At 39.2% G+C, this 19,464-nt stretch overlaps 2 protein-coding genes across 5 annotated transcripts in view; one reads left to right on the top strand and one right to left on the bottom strand.

The window, feature by feature from the left end:
* The window catches only part of GLT8D2 (glycosyltransferase 8 domain containing 2), a 73,757-nt gene extending 70,395 nt beyond the window's left edge, over window positions 1-3,362 (top strand). For all 3 annotated transcript variants that reach the window (XM_054444173.2, XM_063646643.1, XM_063646644.1), the window contains one exon: window positions 2,773-3,362. In XM_054444173.2, the coding sequence (XP_054300148.1) occupies window positions 2,773-2,942 (170 nt within the window). In that variant the 3' untranslated portion in view covers window positions 2,943-3,362. The remainder of the gene's footprint in view (window positions 1-2,772) is intronic.
* A 112-nt stretch (window positions 3,363-3,474) lies between these two features.
* The window catches only part of TDG (thymine DNA glycosylase), a 23,143-nt gene continuing 7,153 nt past the window's right edge, over window positions 3,475-19,464 (bottom strand). The window contains exons 2-10 of one of the 2 annotated variants that reach the window (XM_054444171.2): window positions 15,434-15,576; window positions 12,429-12,670; window positions 11,535-11,604; window positions 9,561-9,696; window positions 9,277-9,359; window positions 9,106-9,200; window positions 7,581-7,752; window positions 6,615-6,740; window positions 3,475-5,408 (exon numbers count right to left, since the gene is read on the bottom strand). In XM_054444171.2, the coding sequence (XP_054300146.1) occupies window positions 5,266-5,408; window positions 6,615-6,740; window positions 7,581-7,752; window positions 9,106-9,200; window positions 9,277-9,359; window positions 9,561-9,696; window positions 11,535-11,604; window positions 12,429-12,670; window positions 15,434-15,576 (1,210 nt within the window). In that variant the 3' untranslated portion in view covers window positions 3,475-5,265. Of the gene's footprint in view, window positions 5,409-6,614; window positions 6,741-7,580; window positions 7,753-9,105; window positions 9,201-9,276; window positions 9,360-9,560; window positions 9,697-11,534; window positions 11,605-12,428; window positions 12,671-15,363; window positions 15,577-19,464 lie in introns of those variants that run through there. The other variant, XM_063646642.1, reaches the window with a different exon arrangement.

Here is a 19,464-nt window from a genome sequence, read left to right as displayed (position 1 = left end):
AGTAACTTACAGTGGACAAAACCAAATAAATTAGCATAATGGCTTAGGATGAATTCAGAAAGCTGCCATTAAAATTTATCCTTTAAAAAGCAGTTGACTCTGTACTCTGTGAGTTCTCTAAGTCTTTTACTCACTACACAAGTGTAGGGTTTAGAGTACGAACTGGAATCCCAACTATGATTTTGGACAAGTTACAGAATACATGTAAATTGCTTAGCATAGAGCCTAGCATAGAGGACACATTCACATCCACTCTAACACATGGCCACAATCCCTTATCCAAAACCGCTGGGCCAGACATGTTTGGAAGTTTAGAAAGGGTTTGGATTTTAAAAAGGTAACGTGGTGCTGAGCGGAATCTAGGTTTTACTGCCAAAGAAGTTATTAAAAAACCTTTTGTTTTCAGACTTTTGGGGATTATTTTAGACTTGTAGGCAATGGATATGCACTTATATTTAGCAAGTGTCCATTACATTGCCAAGAACTGGACTAGGTTCTGTTAAGGAAGGTAAACATTATTTCTAATTCTCACAACAACCCTGCAAGGTGTTATGTCCCATAATCTTTTTTTTTTTTTAAAAAGGACGTAATTGTGGAGGCTGAGTTCCTGTCTGCTCTCGATGATTCTGTGGGTTGCTTCTGCATCATTCCCAGAATCCTCTGATTTTCCTGAGCATGTATATGCACAAAAGAGTGCCACAGGGAAGTTAGTGTTCTGTCTGATTTGATTTACAGTCATGTTGGGTTCAACACTAGGTCAAATATCAACCATTCCATGTGCAGATCCCATCAAAGTAGAAAGTCTATTTTTAAAAATGTGTAGCAACAGTTATGCAGAGCTTAGATCAATAAGGTTACGGCATATTATGATCTTGAGACAGAGACTCAGAATTACATTTTATGAAACATCCAACTTAGGCCAGGCACGATGGCTCATGCCTATAATCCCAGTACTTTGGGAGGCCAAAGCAGGTGGATCACTTGAGGTGAGGAGTTCAAGACCAGCCTGGCCAACATGGTGAAACCCCATCTCTACTAAAAATACGAAAAATTAGCTGGGCATGGTGGCACGTGCCTGTAATCCCAGTTATTTGGGAGGCTGAGGCAGGAGAATAGCCTAAACCTGGGAGGCAGAGATTGAACTGAGCAGAATCATGCCACTGCACTCCAGTCTGGGTGACAGAGCTAGACTGCATCTCAAAAGAAAAAAAAAAGAGAAACATCCAACTTACTGACAAGTAGGAAGGGACATACTCTTCCCAAAGGAAAGATGTCATTTTTCTTTGTAGGACAGAGCTTCCTTCTGCGCTGAAGGTTTTGGAATCAGGGATGGTGTGCAAAGTAAATCTACACAAAAATCATTTGAAAAATAAGGTTTCAGGGTGTTCTGGAGGCAGAAGGGCAACATAACACTAATGGGCATTAAGTTTGGGTCTAAACAGGCAGGCTTAAGATTTTTTAAATTTACAAAATATATTTAGCTAAAAGCAATTTCATCACCCAAATTGCAAGCCCTCTGAGGTAGTTCTGCACAGCCCCTCAGTTATGAAGCTGAGAGGTGAGGATGCCCTACTTAGTAGACTTTTCATGGGAATGTGCCTCTTCCCAAATGAGTATTTCCTTTGTATAGACTCTGATGATTGATAATTATTCCAGTTATGCTGTGATAGTTTCAAACAACTAGTTTCTCTTCTGCAGCTGCCGTCACAGCTATGTTTATTAGTAACAGAAGCCAGGTTGTGTTGTTGTTAACGTCATACAATAGAATAACATAACCCTAGCAAATCAACCATCTCGAATTCAGTGGGCTTTCAGCTGTTTTAAGAATATATATGTATATCAAATTCCTTTTCATGGAAAGAAAGTTGAACACTATAGAGATTTTTAAAAAATTTTACATTCACACCACCTTAATGTAGTTCTAGAATAGGTATTCTAAAAAATATTCTAAGCAATGGCACTGTTAGGGTAAATGCTTGAAGTGATGACTTATGAGGGGAGTAATATTCAGGTGGAGATAGATAGCTGTTTGTTTAAAAAGTAGATCTTAGTCACATTTTATAGGAAGACAAGACCGTTCAAAAGAAAATGTTGCCATTTTTCATTAAGGAGGTGAAATGCAGAGAAAAAAGAACCCCTATAAACTTGGGTGGGAGGGAAATTAATAGAACTTCTTGGGGGACAATGTGGCAATCTCTATCAAAATTGAAAAGGCACACACCCTTCAATCTAGCAATTCCACCTACAGTATTTTATCCTACATATATATATATTTGTATACATACACTAGACATACATAGAGGGCTGTTCATTGCTGTGTTTATGCTAATGATAGGATAGAAAACAATCTAAACGTCCTTAATAAGGAACTTGGTCAATAAATAATATCATTCTATACAGTCACTAAAAATAATTTGGTAAATCTACATGTACTGCTGTGGAAAGTTTCCCAAGACAGTAATTTTAAAAGGCAATGTCCACATAAAGAAACAAAATAATTTTTTTTTAAAGGCAAGGTAGCAGTATGCTCTATTTTGTCTTCTGTCTTTAAATATACATATACATGCATACAGGTCAAACAATGCTATAACATTACTAGGATTCACAAGAGACTAACAGTGGTTGATTTGGAGACGTGGGGTGGGTAGAAAATTCACTGTATAACCCTTTTATTTGTTTACTTTTTTTAAAACTATGAACTTGTATTCAATTTATAATACAAAAATGTTATTCTCTAACAAGCCTATTATTTTTTCTCTAAACACAATGAAGGCTGGAATCCAGATGCCAGATATTCGGAGCATTTTCTGCAGGAAGCTAAATTACTCCACTGGAATGGAAGACATAAACCTTGGGACTTCCCTAGTGTTCACAACGACTTATGGGAAAGCTGGTTTGTTCCTGACCCTGCAGGGATATTTAAACTCAATCACCATAGCTGATATAACTCTATCCTTAAAATATTCCCTGTATAGAAATGTGGAATTGTCCCTTTGTAGCCAACTATAACATTGTTCTTTATGAACATTACCTTTGATACATATGATCCACAATATAAAAACCAAAAACTACTGTGTGCAAATATACCTTGGACCATATAGGCATTGATTAACTTCTTTAAGTACATGTGTTAACTATGGAAATCAAGATTATGTGACTGAAAAACATAAAGGAAGAGACCCATCTAGATACCAGCAATCAATCTGCTTAATTCTGAATGACAATTATATCCACAAATTTTTAAAACTTCTAAATGTATTTTTCACATGTAGATCTTTTTAACAGGTTGCCAATCTTTTCTTTTATAAAACTATTACATTTAAAATATGGACGTCTGAAAAATAAAATATTCATCATTTTTATGATTTTTATCATGTTACTATTCTACATGTTAAATATAATAGAAGGTAAACTGACCTCAGGTTTAAAGGGGAAAGAATACCACTCAGTCTTGCTATAGAAAAAGCCCGTAACTTAAGGATAACAATTCTTAATATCTTTTATTGTAAAAGCCATCAGACTTTCAAATGAATTTTAAAATCTTTCAATATTATTTAATGAAAAAGCCTCACACTGTCATGTACAGGATATATCAACATTTACTACTCATCTGTCATGTTAGGAAAAACATCATTATTATACGCTTGGAAAATCCTCAAACCCATCTCTAGTGGATGTCTGTCATAATTTAAAGGGTATTTTCCCCATTCAAATAAAACAATCTCTTGTAAAGCTACAACAGTTATATACCAAAGCAATACCTAGTTACATGCTTTCCACAGTCCCGTGAAAAAATAATTTAATTGCTTCTAATCCCTGATGCAAGGCACTTCAAAGCACCCGCACAAAACGTCCATGTAAACAGCAGTACAGTACATCATTTAAATAACATAAATGACTTTTACACAGCTTGACCTAGACTTAAGGAAAAATAAAATCCATCATAGCCACAGCTAAAAAGCATGTTAAGATTCACAACAAGAATTTGTTTCTCTTATTATAAAGAGAAGAGCAATCATATAACCTCCTGGGGGTGGGGGAGACCTCATAAATATTTTATATTGATTGACAAAACAGCATGCTTCCTGGGTACATATGAAATCAGAATATTCAGGAGTAACTCAGAGGATGCAAATGGCATTTCTTAGTACCCAGCTTTAATATCTACCAGACCTGGTAGTCTGGATTATTTGTAGCACCATGGAAAACTCATTAGAAAATCACAAAGGTATATACCTCAACCTTTCCATGAGGTTCATTTAATTTATAGTAACAAACAGCAATGATGCAGATAAAGAATCTTTAAAATTATTGGCTTACTGGATTTACCTAGCAAGAAAAATTCTATATTACTTATTTTAGTACATCTCATGTACATAAAGCACCAGTTTAAATGAGATTATCAAATATCTCCAGCATCTTTTTGCTTAGCCTAAAAGTTCATTTCTTATCACTTTCCATGGCACATTCTTAAAGCCAAGGAAGATAAAACTAGAATGGTTATAAATATGAATGGAGAAATTCAGTTCCTTCCCTATCATATTTACGTGTCTCAAGTAAAACATAGATGAGTGGCAAAAGGTCTACTGCATTCTCTGGAACCTGCTACCCCAGAGTAGTTACTGGCTACTAGACGATTAACACACAGGGCTGAGCAGGTCAAAGCCAGAGCTCTGTCAGGTAAAGGCCAGCTTTTACTACTGAGCTACTCACAAACACCACTGGTAACGCAAAGAGGTCTGAGTGTGCATATAACTCAGGGAACCCTGAGTTTACCCTTAGTTACCACTAAAAACTAACAAATGAGACTCCACTGAGGCTTAACTTCATATACAAAAATCAACACCTTTGCCTCTTGGACAGTGGTAATTATTAGCATGCCCTTCTTAGGTATAAAAGGGATAATGGTAAATCTAGGTTTATGCACAGTTAAGAATCAACTATAAATATTCAGACTTGTATTTTAAAATTACAGATCAAAAGGGACTTCCAAAAGAAAATCAATTTCTTCATAAATGAAATATAGTATATAAAAAGCTGGAATGATGATTAATTCAAATACAAAAGCTAGTATACAAAAACGCTACTTTTTCTTCCAAACTACTTAGGTTCATATGGTTCACACTACCACACAACTGTTCTACATTACAATTACACCACTAGAGTAAAATACTAATAAAACACTTCAGTTAGCAAACTGAGGTTCTACTTGTTGACGACTGCATTAAAACTGCAGCATTTAAGGAGAGCTGAGAAGCACCATTCTTAAGCATGGCTTTCTTCTTCCTGTTCTTGTGTTCCACAGTGATTATTAAAGGAAGGAATTTGGTCTGTAAATGACTGGGTCATCCACTGCCCATTAGGAATGCCACTGAAAGCTGATTCTCCTCTTAACTCCGCACTGTCAACTGCCAGAAAAGAAAAACAAAGTTAGTTTATGCCATTTAGAAATTTTTGCTTTTTTTAAAATAGAGACTGGGTCTCACTCTATCACCCAGGCTGGAATGCAGTGGCACGATCACAGCTCTTTGCAGCCTCAAACTCCTGGGCTTGAGTGATCCTCCCATCTTAGCCTCTCAAAGCACTGGGATTACAGGTGTGAGCCACCACATCAACTTATTTGAAGCTTTTTTTTTTTTCTTTTTGAGATGGTGTCTCACTCTGTCACCCAGGCTGGAGTGCAGTGGTGTGATTTCGGTTCACTAAAACCTCTGCCTCCCAGGTTCGAGTGATACTCCTGCCTCAGCCTCCCAAGTAGCTAGGATTGTACCTGCCACCATGCCTGGCTAATTTTTGTATATTTTAGTAGAGACGGGGTTTCACCATGTTGGCCAGGCTGGTCTCGAACTCCTGACCTCAAATGATCTACCCACCTCGGCCTCTCAAAGTGCTGGGATTACAGGCTTGAACCACCATGCCCGGCCTGGAAGTTTTAAATGATCAAAGTAGGAGATTTTAATAGTCTAGTGAAGGAGAATTATTATTAAAATAGTTAAGCAATTCCTGAATACAATTGTAAGTTTCTGTTCTATTTTCAGATACAGGACTCATTTGTTATTAAAGGAGGAAAATGCAACTAGGATGGCCTAGAGTTCATGACTCAAAGAAAATGCACTGTAGGCCGGGCGCGGTGGCTCACGCCTGTAATCCCAGCACTTTTGGAGGCCGAGGTGGGCAGATGACGAGGTCAGGAGATCGAGACCAACCTGGCTAACACGGTGAAACCCCGTCTCTACTAAAAATACAAAAAAAATTAGCCGGGCATGGTGGCGGATGCCTGTAGTCCCAGCTACTCAGGAGGCTGAGGCAGGAGAATGGCGTGAACCCGGGAGGCAGAGCTTGCAGTGAGCCAAGATCGCTCCACTGCACTCCAGCCTGGGTGACAGAGCGAGACTCCATCTCAAAAACAAACAAACAAAAAAGAAAATGTACTGTAAAAGTCTGTGTAATTCAACATGAAATAACCATCAATTTTTCACTATTAGTCACTTAAAAATAAAATTTCATATTATCATTCCCATTCTTCAATAATTTACTCTCCTTCTATTAAAATTTTCCCCCCAATCCTGACCAAACCGTCTTTGAAAGCAATACACATGTGGAGGGAAACATACTTAGCCCATTTGAAGAGAAGTCGCAAGGTTCCCTGTTGCATGGATTTTCTCCGTAAGCACCACCATATGCTGCCTCATAACCCGGATCATATTTTTCTTCCTTAACAGCCATCTTCTTTGCATCCTCTGTGAGGAGGGTAAAAAGGATTTAAATCTGATTTTGTACAACAATTTTGAAAGTAGCTTTATTCAGAAATCATGAACAATTCTTTTTCTTGAATGTTCATATACACTGAGATACATCTCTATTAATCTTTTAAACTTATAGCATATACTAAACAAACACATAAGAATTGTAAAAACAGCTTACATTCAATTTTACGTAGGGTACAATATTTCTTACATCCCTCTGCTCTGGCACTCTGCAGGTGAATTATCTGCAGAAGTGCCAGAGTAGACGGAAGACCTTGGTAAAAGGAGATTTTAACAGTGACTAATACTCATTATCAGAGCACTCTGGCTGCAAATATAATTGTTTTCTTTTCTCCTGCTTGTTTTCTTTTCTCCTGCTTTTAAATCCACAACATACTGTAATGTGTGTGTGTATCCATAATGTGTGTGTGTATCCATTATCAGAGTGTGTGATAATATCCGTGTGTGCATGTGATAATTATCCATTATCAGAGCACTCTGGCTGCAAATATAATTGTTTTCTTTTCTCCTGCTTTTAAATCCATAACATACTTTCTGTAATATATATAGACACACACACATATGTACACGCATATACATAACATATACATATACATAACATATACACACGTGTATACACACGTATGTATAGACATACATACGTGTGTATATATGTATATAGACATACACACATGTATATATGTGTATATATGTACACACATATGTATATGTGTATATGTATATATGTATATGTATGTATATATGTATGTATATATATGTATATATATAGACACACGCACAAAATGAATAAAAGGAATGAGGACAGTAACATACCTTGGGCAAGCTGTAGGTCAAATGTATATTGCACCTCTTGAACATCCATATTCCGTTCAATGCCTTTCAACTGATCTCTTAAGTCCTTCAGTTTTATGTAGTAATGAACTTTGTCTTGGGCTCGAGGAAACTGAGCACATCTTGCACTGGATGATGGCATAACATAGCAGAGCTAGAATCACAACATTTTATAATTTCAGAAATCTTATAATTCTATTGAATTCACTCATATTGAGATTAGAATATTTGTCTTTATTTGGGTTAATAACTTGATACTTAACTATATAGAAATATATGTAAAAATCAATAAAAGTAGTTGCGTTTAAGTTTGAATTTGTAATACTGACTTATTAGCAAGTCAGTAAGTAAAAAATAATGAGCCTCCGCCTAATGAGCTGCCTCCTGGGTTCAAGCGATTCTCCTGCCTCAGCCTCCTACGTAGCTGGGATTACAGCGCACGTCACCATGCCTGGCTAATTTTTGTATTTTTTAGTGGAGATGGGGTTTCACCATGTTGGCCAGGCTGGTCTCGAACTCCTAACCTCGGTGATCCGCCTGCCTCGGCCTCCCAAAATGCTGGGATTACAGGCATAAGCCACCACGCCCGGCTTCCAAATGGCATGTAACAGAGAAAAATACAGTACTCTACAGGAAGTAGTGAACTTGTACAATTTTAACCAAGCAGACAAAGGTGGGCCTTTATTTAAGCAAAAACCGATGCTATAATAAAACTCATCAATTGCATATTTATAAAAAATTATAAACAAAAACAATTTTAAAGGAGAAGTTTAAATATATGTAGGTGGCAGAAACATTTTTAGGTTTCCACAAAAACCTGGCAGCAAATTAGTTTCTCCATCAGTTAAAATGTTGTATATACAACATGTAAATCTGTGCACTGTCTTGTTTTTTTAAAAGTTGTAAATAAAATCTAAAACTACATTTAAGAAGCAAAATTGGAACCAAATGCCTGCAGAAGCTCTGTAGAGATGACAGTTTGAAAAACACTGTTATTTCATGATGCTTTTGTGTATAAGACAACAGTATTTAATGCCAGCTAGGTTGGCTGGAGGCTTGTCTGGGTTGTATTATTTATATGGCTCTAAAATGAAGTTGAGCTAAGATATATAAATGGGGCAATTAGTTCTTCTAATCAGGTTCATGTCTGTGTTTCCGTGTTTGTTTCACAACTGAGTACGAGGGCTAAACCATTTGAATTTGACAACTACATGCCATTAAATGTATTCTGAATGTAGTATATGATGAGCCAGTTCCTCTCAATATTTTCACTGAATAACAACATCAAGACATTTAGCTGACAATTTTGTTTTTCTTTCTAATAAACCCTAATAGTATTTGAATTAATTTACAACTATTAGTTAAAGCTGATGTATAGATATTATTCAACAAAATACGGTGTAATTGTTTTGCATGGTATAAATCACAATGGATACGACAAATAAGGAAATTATCTAGAAAAAAATTCACATTTAGCTGATTTACAAATTCAATTTTAGGGACTTACAGTTTCTGTGTCTGGAATCTTATGGGGCTGAAGCCCAAATTCCAAGTTCTTAACCTTTACTCCAAAAACTTCTTTACTAAAAATTTCATAAATACCTAAAATGAAATACAAACATATTTACATTGCCCATAATGTTAGCAAAGAAAAAAAAAATTTTAAAGTAAATCTTACATTTTCCATTAAACACTGCTATTCGTGGCTGATATTTCTGTAATTTCTGTACTAGAATACGTCCTCCTTCACGAAATTCTTTACTAAAATTGAATTAAAAAGTAGTCAAAAATATAAATATGGCAATATTTATAATATGCTAAATTCAGACAGCTTTCAATGAAAGAGCATATCGTACATTTGTTAAGCTCAGCTTGAACTAGATACATACGATGTTCCTAGAATATTTGGGGCACCAGCATACTCAAGGTTCCAACCCATAAAAACAAATCCTGTGTATTTACCTGGAGAGATCTTTGCTGCCGGGCGTGGTCCTTTCCACCATGTTGGTAAATCCAATACCATACTTCCCTGGTAGAGTGTGATCATCCATATGGTTCAGCTGGACCTCACTGAGCCCTGACATAAACAAACACTTCCCTGTAAAATGAAAATTCAGTTATTTTTTTTTTTTAGACAGGGTCTCACTCTGTCACCCAGGCTAGAGTGTAGTGGCACAATCATGGCTCAGTGCAGCCTCGACCACCGAGGCTCAAGCAATCCTCCCACCTCAGCCTCCTGAGTTGGCTGGGACCCCAGGTGCACACCACCACGCCCAGCTAATTTTTGTATTTTTTATAGAGACAGGGCTTCACCATGTTGCCCAGGCTGGTCTTGAATTTCTGGGCTCAAGTGATCTTCCCACCTCAGCCTCCAAAATTGCTGGGATTACAGCTGTGAGCCACAGTGCCTGGATTTAATCATCATAATTATCTTGTGAGATACTATTATTATCTCCTTTTCACAGGGGGTTGAGGCAAATGCCTGCCCAAGAATACACAGCAACTCAGTTTAGGAAACTTTGAGACTATTTTGCTTTACAACTGGTGATACCACCTCACACATAAACATACAGCAATAGACTAACAACACTCAAACACCTTGACAGTGAAGAAAGTTAGAAGTCCAAACTTCCCTAAAAAAGGAATTTTTTAAAATAATAGGGCCAATATGTTATTGTTAGTTCCAAAACCACATTACTATCAGTTGCCCTAAATGTTTTGAATGTTACTATTAGATAATCAATTAGAATTTCCTGAGGGTATACTGCATACGCTGATCTATTAGGCACTATAAGGTAAGATGATTTACATACAAGACAACTTATATAGAGAAGGCAATGCAACAGTAGTTATGCTTGTTTTTTGTTTGTTTTCTTGTTTTTGTTTTTTTGATACAGGGTCTAGTTCTGTCACCTAGGCTGGAGTGCAGTGGAGTAATTATGGCTAACTGCAGCCTCAACCTCTCAGGCTCAAGCAATCTTTCCAACTCAGCCTCTGTAGTAGCTGGAACTACAGGTGTGCACGACAACACTCAGCTAATTTTTTATTTATTTTTTTGTAGAAATGAGATCTTGGTATGTTGTACAGGCTAGTCTCAAATTCCCGGCCTCAAGTGATCCTCCTGCTTTGGCCTCCCAAAGTGTTGGGATTACAGGTGTGAGCCACCAGATCCAGCCAACACTTAGTTTTAAAACTTACTCTAAAAATATGAGTCTTTACTACTATTTTATGCTCTCCTAGAAAATAATCACCAGAAATCTGGAAAAGTTAGTATTATGTCTGCGCTACCACAGAGATGTACTATACTATCGTTACTATGCCTATACATAACAACTTTCAAAAAATCATTTTTAAAAAGTAATACAACTTGGCTGGGCGTTGTAGCTCATGCCTGTAATCCCAGCACTTTGAGAGGCCAAGGTGGGCAGATCACCTGAGGTCGGGAGTTCGAGACCAGCCTGACCAACATGGAGACACCCCACCTCTAATAAAAATACAAAATTAACCAGGCGTGGTGGCACATGCCTGTAATCCCAGCTACTAGGGAGGCTGAGGCAGGAGAATCACTTGAACCTGGGAGGTGGAGATTGCAGTGAGCCGAGATCGCGCCATTACATTCCAGTCTGCACAACAAGAGTGAAACTCCATCTCAAAAAAAAAAAAAAAAAAAAAAAGTAGTACAACTCATTAGAAACAATTCAAACAAGAGAAAGTACTCTTATTCACATCCCTCCACTCTCATAGACTGAAATGTTAACAGTGACATATCATTTCAAACCCTCTTATTTTCATGTACAGACACACACACACAACATGAAACATGAATGTGTATTTACAGTCTCTTTCTTTTTAAAAACACAATTGGTTTTTTTGAAAAAACCTGTTAACAAAGATATCTAATTTAAAAGTAAATTAATTTAAAAGGTAACCACTTACAAAAATGGTTTCCAGGTCCAGGGTAATGATGCCCTTTGTAAGCAGCCATCAGTCCCGGGTTTATGCCAATCTATAAAACAAAACAACTAGACATTTCATCTTAAAAAGTAGGACCTAAGCCTTAGCATTTCTATGGAGGAGTGGTGGACAAAACTGAGTTGATTAAAATACAAATTTAATCCAGCATCATAAGCAATATCATTTATCAATTACTACTCTTGATCTGAACAAAATATTTCATATATGGGAAAGAGATTTTCTTTATTTTAACAGTTTTGCTGTTATTTTAAAAAACCAGTTTGACTCCTTTATGATCCCAGGCCTCTCACCCTCACCAACTGGACTGCTTTGAGTCTGGAAAGAGAGGTCCTGGAACAATCAATCAATCTGAGCCCATGTCCAGCCACAATTCTGGTTCTCAACTTTCAACAAGAAGCTCGCTCCACATCACCTACACGATTGTTCACATGCTGATGTTTCTTACAGTTACTGAGAAAAATAAGAGCTTAAAATCAGTGCTACCATTTATGAAGTCTCCACAGGTATCATTCAGTTGAAGTGATTCACATGGATTATCTCATTTACTTGCAACCCTATCGGGGGGTGGTATTATCACCCTTGGTTTATCAATGAGAAAACCGGTGTTTAGAAAGGTTAATAAGGCTTATCCAAGATTATACTTGTGACAGGATTTGAACCCAGACAGTCTAAATTTGGAGCCCACCCTCTTAAACACTCTCATATAACACAACCTCATGAGGGTGACACCATTTACCACCAAAAGGATTCTTAGAAATGGTCCTTTTCAGCAAAATGCTATTTACAAGGACAACTGTTAAGTAAAGCTGATCCCCCAATACTACTTATAAAATCCAACGAGGACAAAGATCTTACAATGACAATGTCCAGATTGAAGGTCAAAATATCAGGGAGAGTCTTGGTCAGAAGTTCAGCTTCTGAAACACCATTAAAACGGTCTACTTTTCTTTTTACTTTAAATGTGTCTGTAATTTTTTCTTGTTTTTCTTTTGATTTTGCAGACTTGCCAGATTTTTTTGACTCAACAGGTTTTTTGGGTTCCACTGGTTGTTTTGGTTCTGTTGTTCTGGGTTTTCTTTTTCTTCCTTTTGGAGCCTCTGAAACACAAATAATTTCCAGAAGTGTGGAAAATCTTAACTTAGAAACTTTAGCAGCTTTCCCAGAAAAGTTACCCAACTAGCACCTTTTGTACCTGTCTCCCCAAAATTAAGCTCTTACAGTCCCAACATGAGTGTCCTCTGCAATATCTTCCCTTTCTTTCACCCTAGAACTGGGTTCATGCAATCCCCCACGCCACTCTCCTTCCCCTGCTAGCTGTTCGTGGCAAGAATAATCATGGACTATTATTTTCCACATATTATTACTTGGCATCTTAACCTCCTCAGGGATACAAAGTATCTATGTATCATTTTTATATAAATTCTAAATGTAAATACATAAATAAGTAAACAAGTATAAGAACAGAAAAATAGAGAAACAGGAAGGAAGGGAAACATTTTCACTCAACTTCCCCAGTAGAAAACCACAAATGGGCTCATGTCTGTAATCCCAGCACTTTGGGAGGGCAATTTGGGAGGCCAAGGCAGGCAGATCACCTGAGGTCAGGAGTTCGAGACCAGCCTGGCCAACATGGTGAAACCCTCGTCTTTACTAAAAATACAAAAATTAGCCAGGCATGGTGGCATGCACCTGTAATCCCAATTACTCGGGAAGCTGAGGCAGCAGAATTGCTTGAACCCAAGAGGTGGAGGTTGCAGTGAGCTGAGATCATGCCTTTGCATTCCAGCCTGGACAACAAAGCAAGACTCTGTCCAAAAAAAAAAAAGAAAGAAAAAAGAAAAACACAATGGCTTGTGGGCTTGTTTTAGAGATGAGGTATATTTTGTTCCATACACAGTTGAAGAGGGGAATTTAGGAGTGCTCAGGATGACATCTCTGGGCTGGCAGTATTTTTCAAAAGGCAAGAGGAGGGATCCAACCTTAGGACGTAAAGCAGTTTCTCAGCCTCCACACTATTGACATTTTAGGCTGCATAATTTTTTGTTGTGGGTGGCTGTACTGCACATTACAGAATGTTTAATAGCACCCCTGATCTCTACCCACTAGATGCCAGTAGTAACCTGCCAGTCTTGATCATCAAAAGTGTCTTCAGACAATGTCAAATATCCCTTGGGAGGGCAAAATCACCCTTGATTGAAAACCACTGACCTACAGTTACCCAACAGGAAGCCCTGATTTTCTTACCCTTAATTATTTAACATTTCTCCTAACTACTCAGGCCTCTACCCTATTCTACTCCTCTTTGGCGTTTCCCCAATCAAGCCTGGCGGGATACAGGCAGTCAGTCCCTCCTCTCTCCTGCCTCACACTGTCTTAGCCACTCCCTATGCCAACAGATCCACCATCACTGGCATGTAGCTGGGGAAGTCCTAATGCGGAAGCAGAGTTATTAGATGTGTTCCTGCAATCATAAACCAAGACCCTGAGCACATTTCTCATAAAATACTGTTACATTGGAGAAAATCATTAACTTCTCTCCATCCACTCTCCCATCCCCGGAACCTATTATTTTCTTCTAATTCTCTGTCTTGGTGAATGGCACCTCCTCCAACCAAATGCCAATGCCAGAAACCTGGTGGTTACTTCTGGACTCCCCTTTCTCCCCCTCTATCCTGCCATGCTCCCCCCAACCACATGAAACCCATTAGCTATGGCTAGGTAATTCTACCTCCTAAGTGTTTCCTAACTCTTTCTCCACCCCTTCAGGTCCCCCTCAGTGCTCCCCTAGATTATTCAAACAGTGTCTCTAATCCATCTAATCCACTCCTTGCCTCCAAGTGTTTTTTTTTTTTTTTTTTTTTTGAGACAGAGTCTCGCATATTGCCCAGCTGGAGTGCAGTGGTGCAACCTTGGCTCACTGTAGCATCTCAGCCTCCGCCTCCAGGATTCAAGCAATTCTCGTGCCTCAGCCTCCCCAGTAGCTGGAATCACAGGTGTGCACCACCATGCCCGGCTAATTTGTGTGAGGCGGGGTTTTGCCATGTTGGCCAGGCTGGTCATGACCTCCTGACCTCAGGTGATCTACCCGCCTCGGCCTTCCAAAGTGCAGGGATTACAGGTATCAGCCACTGTGCCCGGCCTGCCTCCAAGTTCTGACTTGTTGTCTACCAACCAATCTATCTTCTCTAATATTTCCAGACTAATTTGTAAAGCACCAATCAAGTAAGTCATCCCTTGCTTACATTCTCTCAACAGCTCCCTATTGCCTTCAGGATAGAATATAAATTCTTTGGGATAAAAAACAAGTTTCAACTGTCCCCTTCCAGCCTCATCTCTCACCATTTCCTTGTTACATCCCAGACTCCAAGGACACAGAATTGCTCTGTTTCTGGCTGTGCCATGCTTCTGTGTGTCTGTGCCCAGCCTGTGTAGCTCCCTCAGCCTGGACATGTCCCTACTCTGATCTTTATGGGGATGAAGCCTCCACATCATTGGAGTTTCAGAGCCCTGGTGTTATTTCTCTGCTCTGGGAAGCAGCCTTTGAGCCGTCAGTCTGAGTGAGAAGCCAACCCCATAAGCTTTCAGGGCATTCATTCTATACCCCTCTTCACTACATACTGTGCTGAGCTGTAATGTGTATTTACTTATCACTTTTCTCTACTAGATTATGAGATATTTTTGGGCAGGACCCATGTTCTTTTATTCCCCAGAACCTATCAGTGCTTAGCACATACTAAGTACTTAAAAAGTGGATTCGACTTTTTAACACTAAAATAGAGCTAAAATTCACCATGAAACCCTTTCTTAAATAAGCTGCGTGATCCGATGTTGAATCTTCCAAGCTCTCATGGTGAAACTACCTTGCACTGGTTCCTGAGCAGGAGCTGGGGCTGGAACTTCTTCTGGCATTTGCTGTTCATTCACAACTGCCATATTAGGAGCTTCAGCCATCAGTTGTTGAAATGGAAACATATAAAAAGCTTGAGCTTGCTGAAGGGAATAGCTGAAAGAATAATGAAGCATGAGACGTAATGATAAAATTACCCAAATGTAAATCCAAATGATCAGCTGTACAAAAATCTTCAGTACAGTATTAAGTATTTTGTAACCAGACTGAAGTATTTATTTAGAGTGGATTACAGAGGAGAGATCTAGTCCTGTATGTACATGTTCACCAATCTTTACTGAGTGCTTACTAACCAACCATTAACTCTTGCACTGTTTAAATGATAAGATGTGTCACTGATAAAACTGATCAGTCCTGTCAAGTCAGCCCACACTTTCTCTGAAATAAGATTTGAGGGAATTTTCTAGTAGACAGACTTGAAAGGTCTATCAACCCACACAGGGTTAAGATATCCCCAAATACAAGTTGTGCCCCTACTTTCTGTATCCTTCAGTATTTAATCACCTGAAGATCCCCTCCAATCTAATTAAGATTCTCTTTTAGTTTATTTTTATTTGCCTGTTTACTTATTTTTTCATTTGTGTGTGTGTGTGTGTGTGTGTGGAGACAGGGTCTCCCTCACCCAGGCTGGAGTGTAGTAGTGCGATCTTGGTTCACTGCTACTTCTGAGGTGGGAGATCTCAAGTGATCCTCCCACCTCAGCCTCCCAAGTAGCTGGGACTACAGGTGCGAGCCCCAATGCCTGGCTGATTTTTGTATTTTTTGTCTAGACAGGGTTTTGCCATGTTGGCCAGGCTGGTCTTGAACTTCTGAGCTCAAGAGATCTGCCCATCTCAGCTTCCCCAAGTGCTAGGATTACAGATGTGAGCCACTGCACTCAGGCCTAGATTTGATTTTTATTGGTGCTGGTATTTTTGCTGTTTTGTTGGGGCTAGGGCTTTTTTTTTTTTTGCCACTGCTATGGTTTGAATGTGTCCCCCAAAGTTCATGTGTTGAAAACTAAATCCCCAATGCAAGTGTTGAGATGTAGGACCTTTATGAGGTGACAAGGCCGGGCACAGTGGCTCACACCTGTAATCCCAGCACTTTGGGAGGCTGAGGAGGGTAGATCACCTGAGGTCAGGAGTTCATAACCAGCCTGACCAACATGGCAAAACCCCGCCTCTACTAAAAATATAAAAATTAGCCGGGCACAGTGGCATGCACCTGAAGTCCCAGATACTTGGGAGGCTGAGGCAGGAGAACTGCTTGAGCCTGGAAGGCGGAGGTTGAAGTGAGCTGAGATTGTACCACTGCACTCCAGCCTGGGTGACAGAGCAAGACTCTGTCTCAAAAGAAAAAAAAATGGTGATTAGGTCAAGAGGAGGGCTCTGCCTTCATGAATGGGTTAATGCTATTATCACAGGAGAGGGTTCCTGATGACAAGCTGAGTGGATAAGTTCAACCCCCTTTCCTATCTCTCTATGTCACAAGTGCTGCCTCACTGTGTGGTTCCTTCTGCCATTTTATGATGCAGCAAGAAGCCCCTCATCAGATGTAGCCCCTCCATCTTGGACTTCCCAGGCTCCAGAAGTAGGAGCCGAAAAAACCTCTACTGTTTATTAATTGCCCAGTCTATGGTATTCTGAAATAGCAACACAAAACAGATTCAGTCACTAAAGAGGAACGTCAAATGGATATTTTGTAAATATGTGTTGAATTTATGAAGGAAAAAACCTCTCAACCTCTCTTCTGAACATGATTTAAATTTTGTTCAAAGTATTCTGTTCAAAGGAAAGAATGTAGGCTTTCAAAGAAAACAATTTAAAAAAATTACTTTTCATGGCCTTAAACCACTGTCTCATGTGTTGCTATTAGCATAAAACCAGGGAAGTAAACACATATTTGATGAGACTCAAGTTACAGCAAATGCCAAATAACGCCATTAAATAGGCAGGAGAAGAAAAACAGTAGAAAATAAAATGGAAAAGTTTGCTTTACTATTTAGAGAGGAAAGTCATGTTTTCTTCCTTTTTTTTTGAGACGGAGTCTCGCTCTGCCGCCCAGGCTGGAGTGCAGTGGCGCGATCTCAGCTCACTGCAAGCTCCGCCTCCTGGGTTCATGCCATTCTCCTGCCTCAGCCTCCCGAGTAGCTGGGACTACAGGTGCCCGCCACCACGCCTGGCTAACTTTTAAAAATATTTTTAGTAGAGACAGGGTTTCACCGTGTTAGCCAGGATGGTCTCAATCTCCTGACCTCGTGATCCACCCGCCTCAGCCTCCCAAAGTGCTGGGATTACAGGTGTGAGCCACTGCGACCGGCAAAAGTCATGTTTCCTACAGCAAGATACTCTACTAATCAGCTTTCATTCTCTATGACATTCATTGAAAGAGAACAGGAAGCTCAGAAAGCAGATTGAAAAGGGAAATGAGGCCAGGCACGGTGGCTTATGTCTGTAATCCTAGTGCTTTGGGAGGGCAAGGCGGGACGATCACTTGAGGCCAGGAATTCAAGAGTGGCCTGGGCAATATAGCAAGATCGCCACCTCCACAAAAAAATTTTAAAACATTAGCTGGGCATGGTGGTACATGCTGGTAGCCCTAGCTGCTCACGAGGGTGAGGCAGGAGGATTGCCTGAGTCTAGGAGTTCAAGGTTACAGTGAGCGATGATCACACTGCTGCACCCCAGCCTGGGGGACACAACGAGACTCTGCCTCAACAACAACAACAAAAGAGGTCAAATGAGTATACTTTAGATGGATGAACTATGTAGTATGTAAATCATATCTCAATAAAATGGTTTACAGGAAAAAAAAAAGGCAAACTAAAGCATTTCCTGGATAAGCTTAAATGGCCTGGAGAGACAAAGGATAACAGACCACCCCAAGCGGCTGGGCTAAATGTTGGCAGCTCAAGATAAACAGAAGCCCAATCCCAATGGACAAACCACTGGAGAGGCATTTCCACTTCCAGCTATCTTTAAGGGTAGGTTGGTAAAGCAAAGATTAAGAATGAGTGAGAAAGAGATTAACCTGTATCTCTTAAAGGAAATAATAAGAGTTTTATTTCTTTTATTGTTCACAAATTACATAAAGTTATGCTTTAGTAAACTATAATACATTAGCATGAGAAAATACTATGCAGCTACTAAAAAATTAAGTTTATTTATATTATGTAAAAGAACAGGAAAGAGTTTATATATATTTTAAAACAGAAAAGAATACAAAATAGTATAACTAAGGCTACACATAAGGGAAACTATGTAGACAGGGACTAGAAGTTAAGATGTAGAACCATGCTTAGAAGCATACCTGGCACAAAGTAAAATGTCCTTTTTTTTCATAGTTTTCTTTAATATTATTAGTAGCTCTGTGCAATAAATTGTTAAAATATTGGTTGTTTAACATTCATGATTTAAATATTCTAATGATGAGTTGGATATGGTTAGGTTAGATCTGGAAGTCTTGAGCAGTGGTCCTATGGCAATTCTAACTAAAGAAACTGCAAGTTCTGACTGTGGTCAGTGGCAGCTTCCCGAGATTCTGATAGCACCTTGATTTAGCTTGAATATACAGAAACAAAGACATATGGTGACAATAAATGAGTGAGCAAAAGAATGCATGAGATGCGGCTGGGTGCAGTGGCTCACGCCTGTAATCCCAGCGCTTTGGGAGGTCAAGGCAGGCGGATCACCTGAGGTCGGGAGTTCGAGACCAGCCTGACCAACATGCAGAAACCCTGTCTCTACTAAAAACACAAAATTAGCTGGGTGTGGCGGCGCATGCCTGTAATCCCAGCTAGTTCGGGATGCTGAGGTAGGAGAATCGCTTGAACCCAGGAGGTGGAGGTTGTGGTGAGCCGAGATGATGCCATTGCACTCCAGCCTGGACAACAAGAGCAACACTCCATCTCGAAAAAAAAAAAAAATGCATGAAACGTGTTTTTACTCTGTCATATGGTCAGGAAGGCAATCTACCTACCACTCTCCCATGTTTCTTACTACT

Source organism: Pongo pygmaeus, chromosome 10, assembly GCF_028885625.2.
Source record: "Pongo pygmaeus isolate AG05252 chromosome 10, NHGRI_mPonPyg2-v2.0_pri, whole genome shotgun sequence".
In the NCBI taxonomy this organism is placed as follows: Eukaryota; Metazoa; Chordata; class Mammalia; order Primates; family Hominidae; genus Pongo; species Pongo pygmaeus.
The sequence above is the reverse complement of the archived record's forward strand: the minus strand, read 5'-3'. Positions and strand labels throughout refer to the sequence as shown.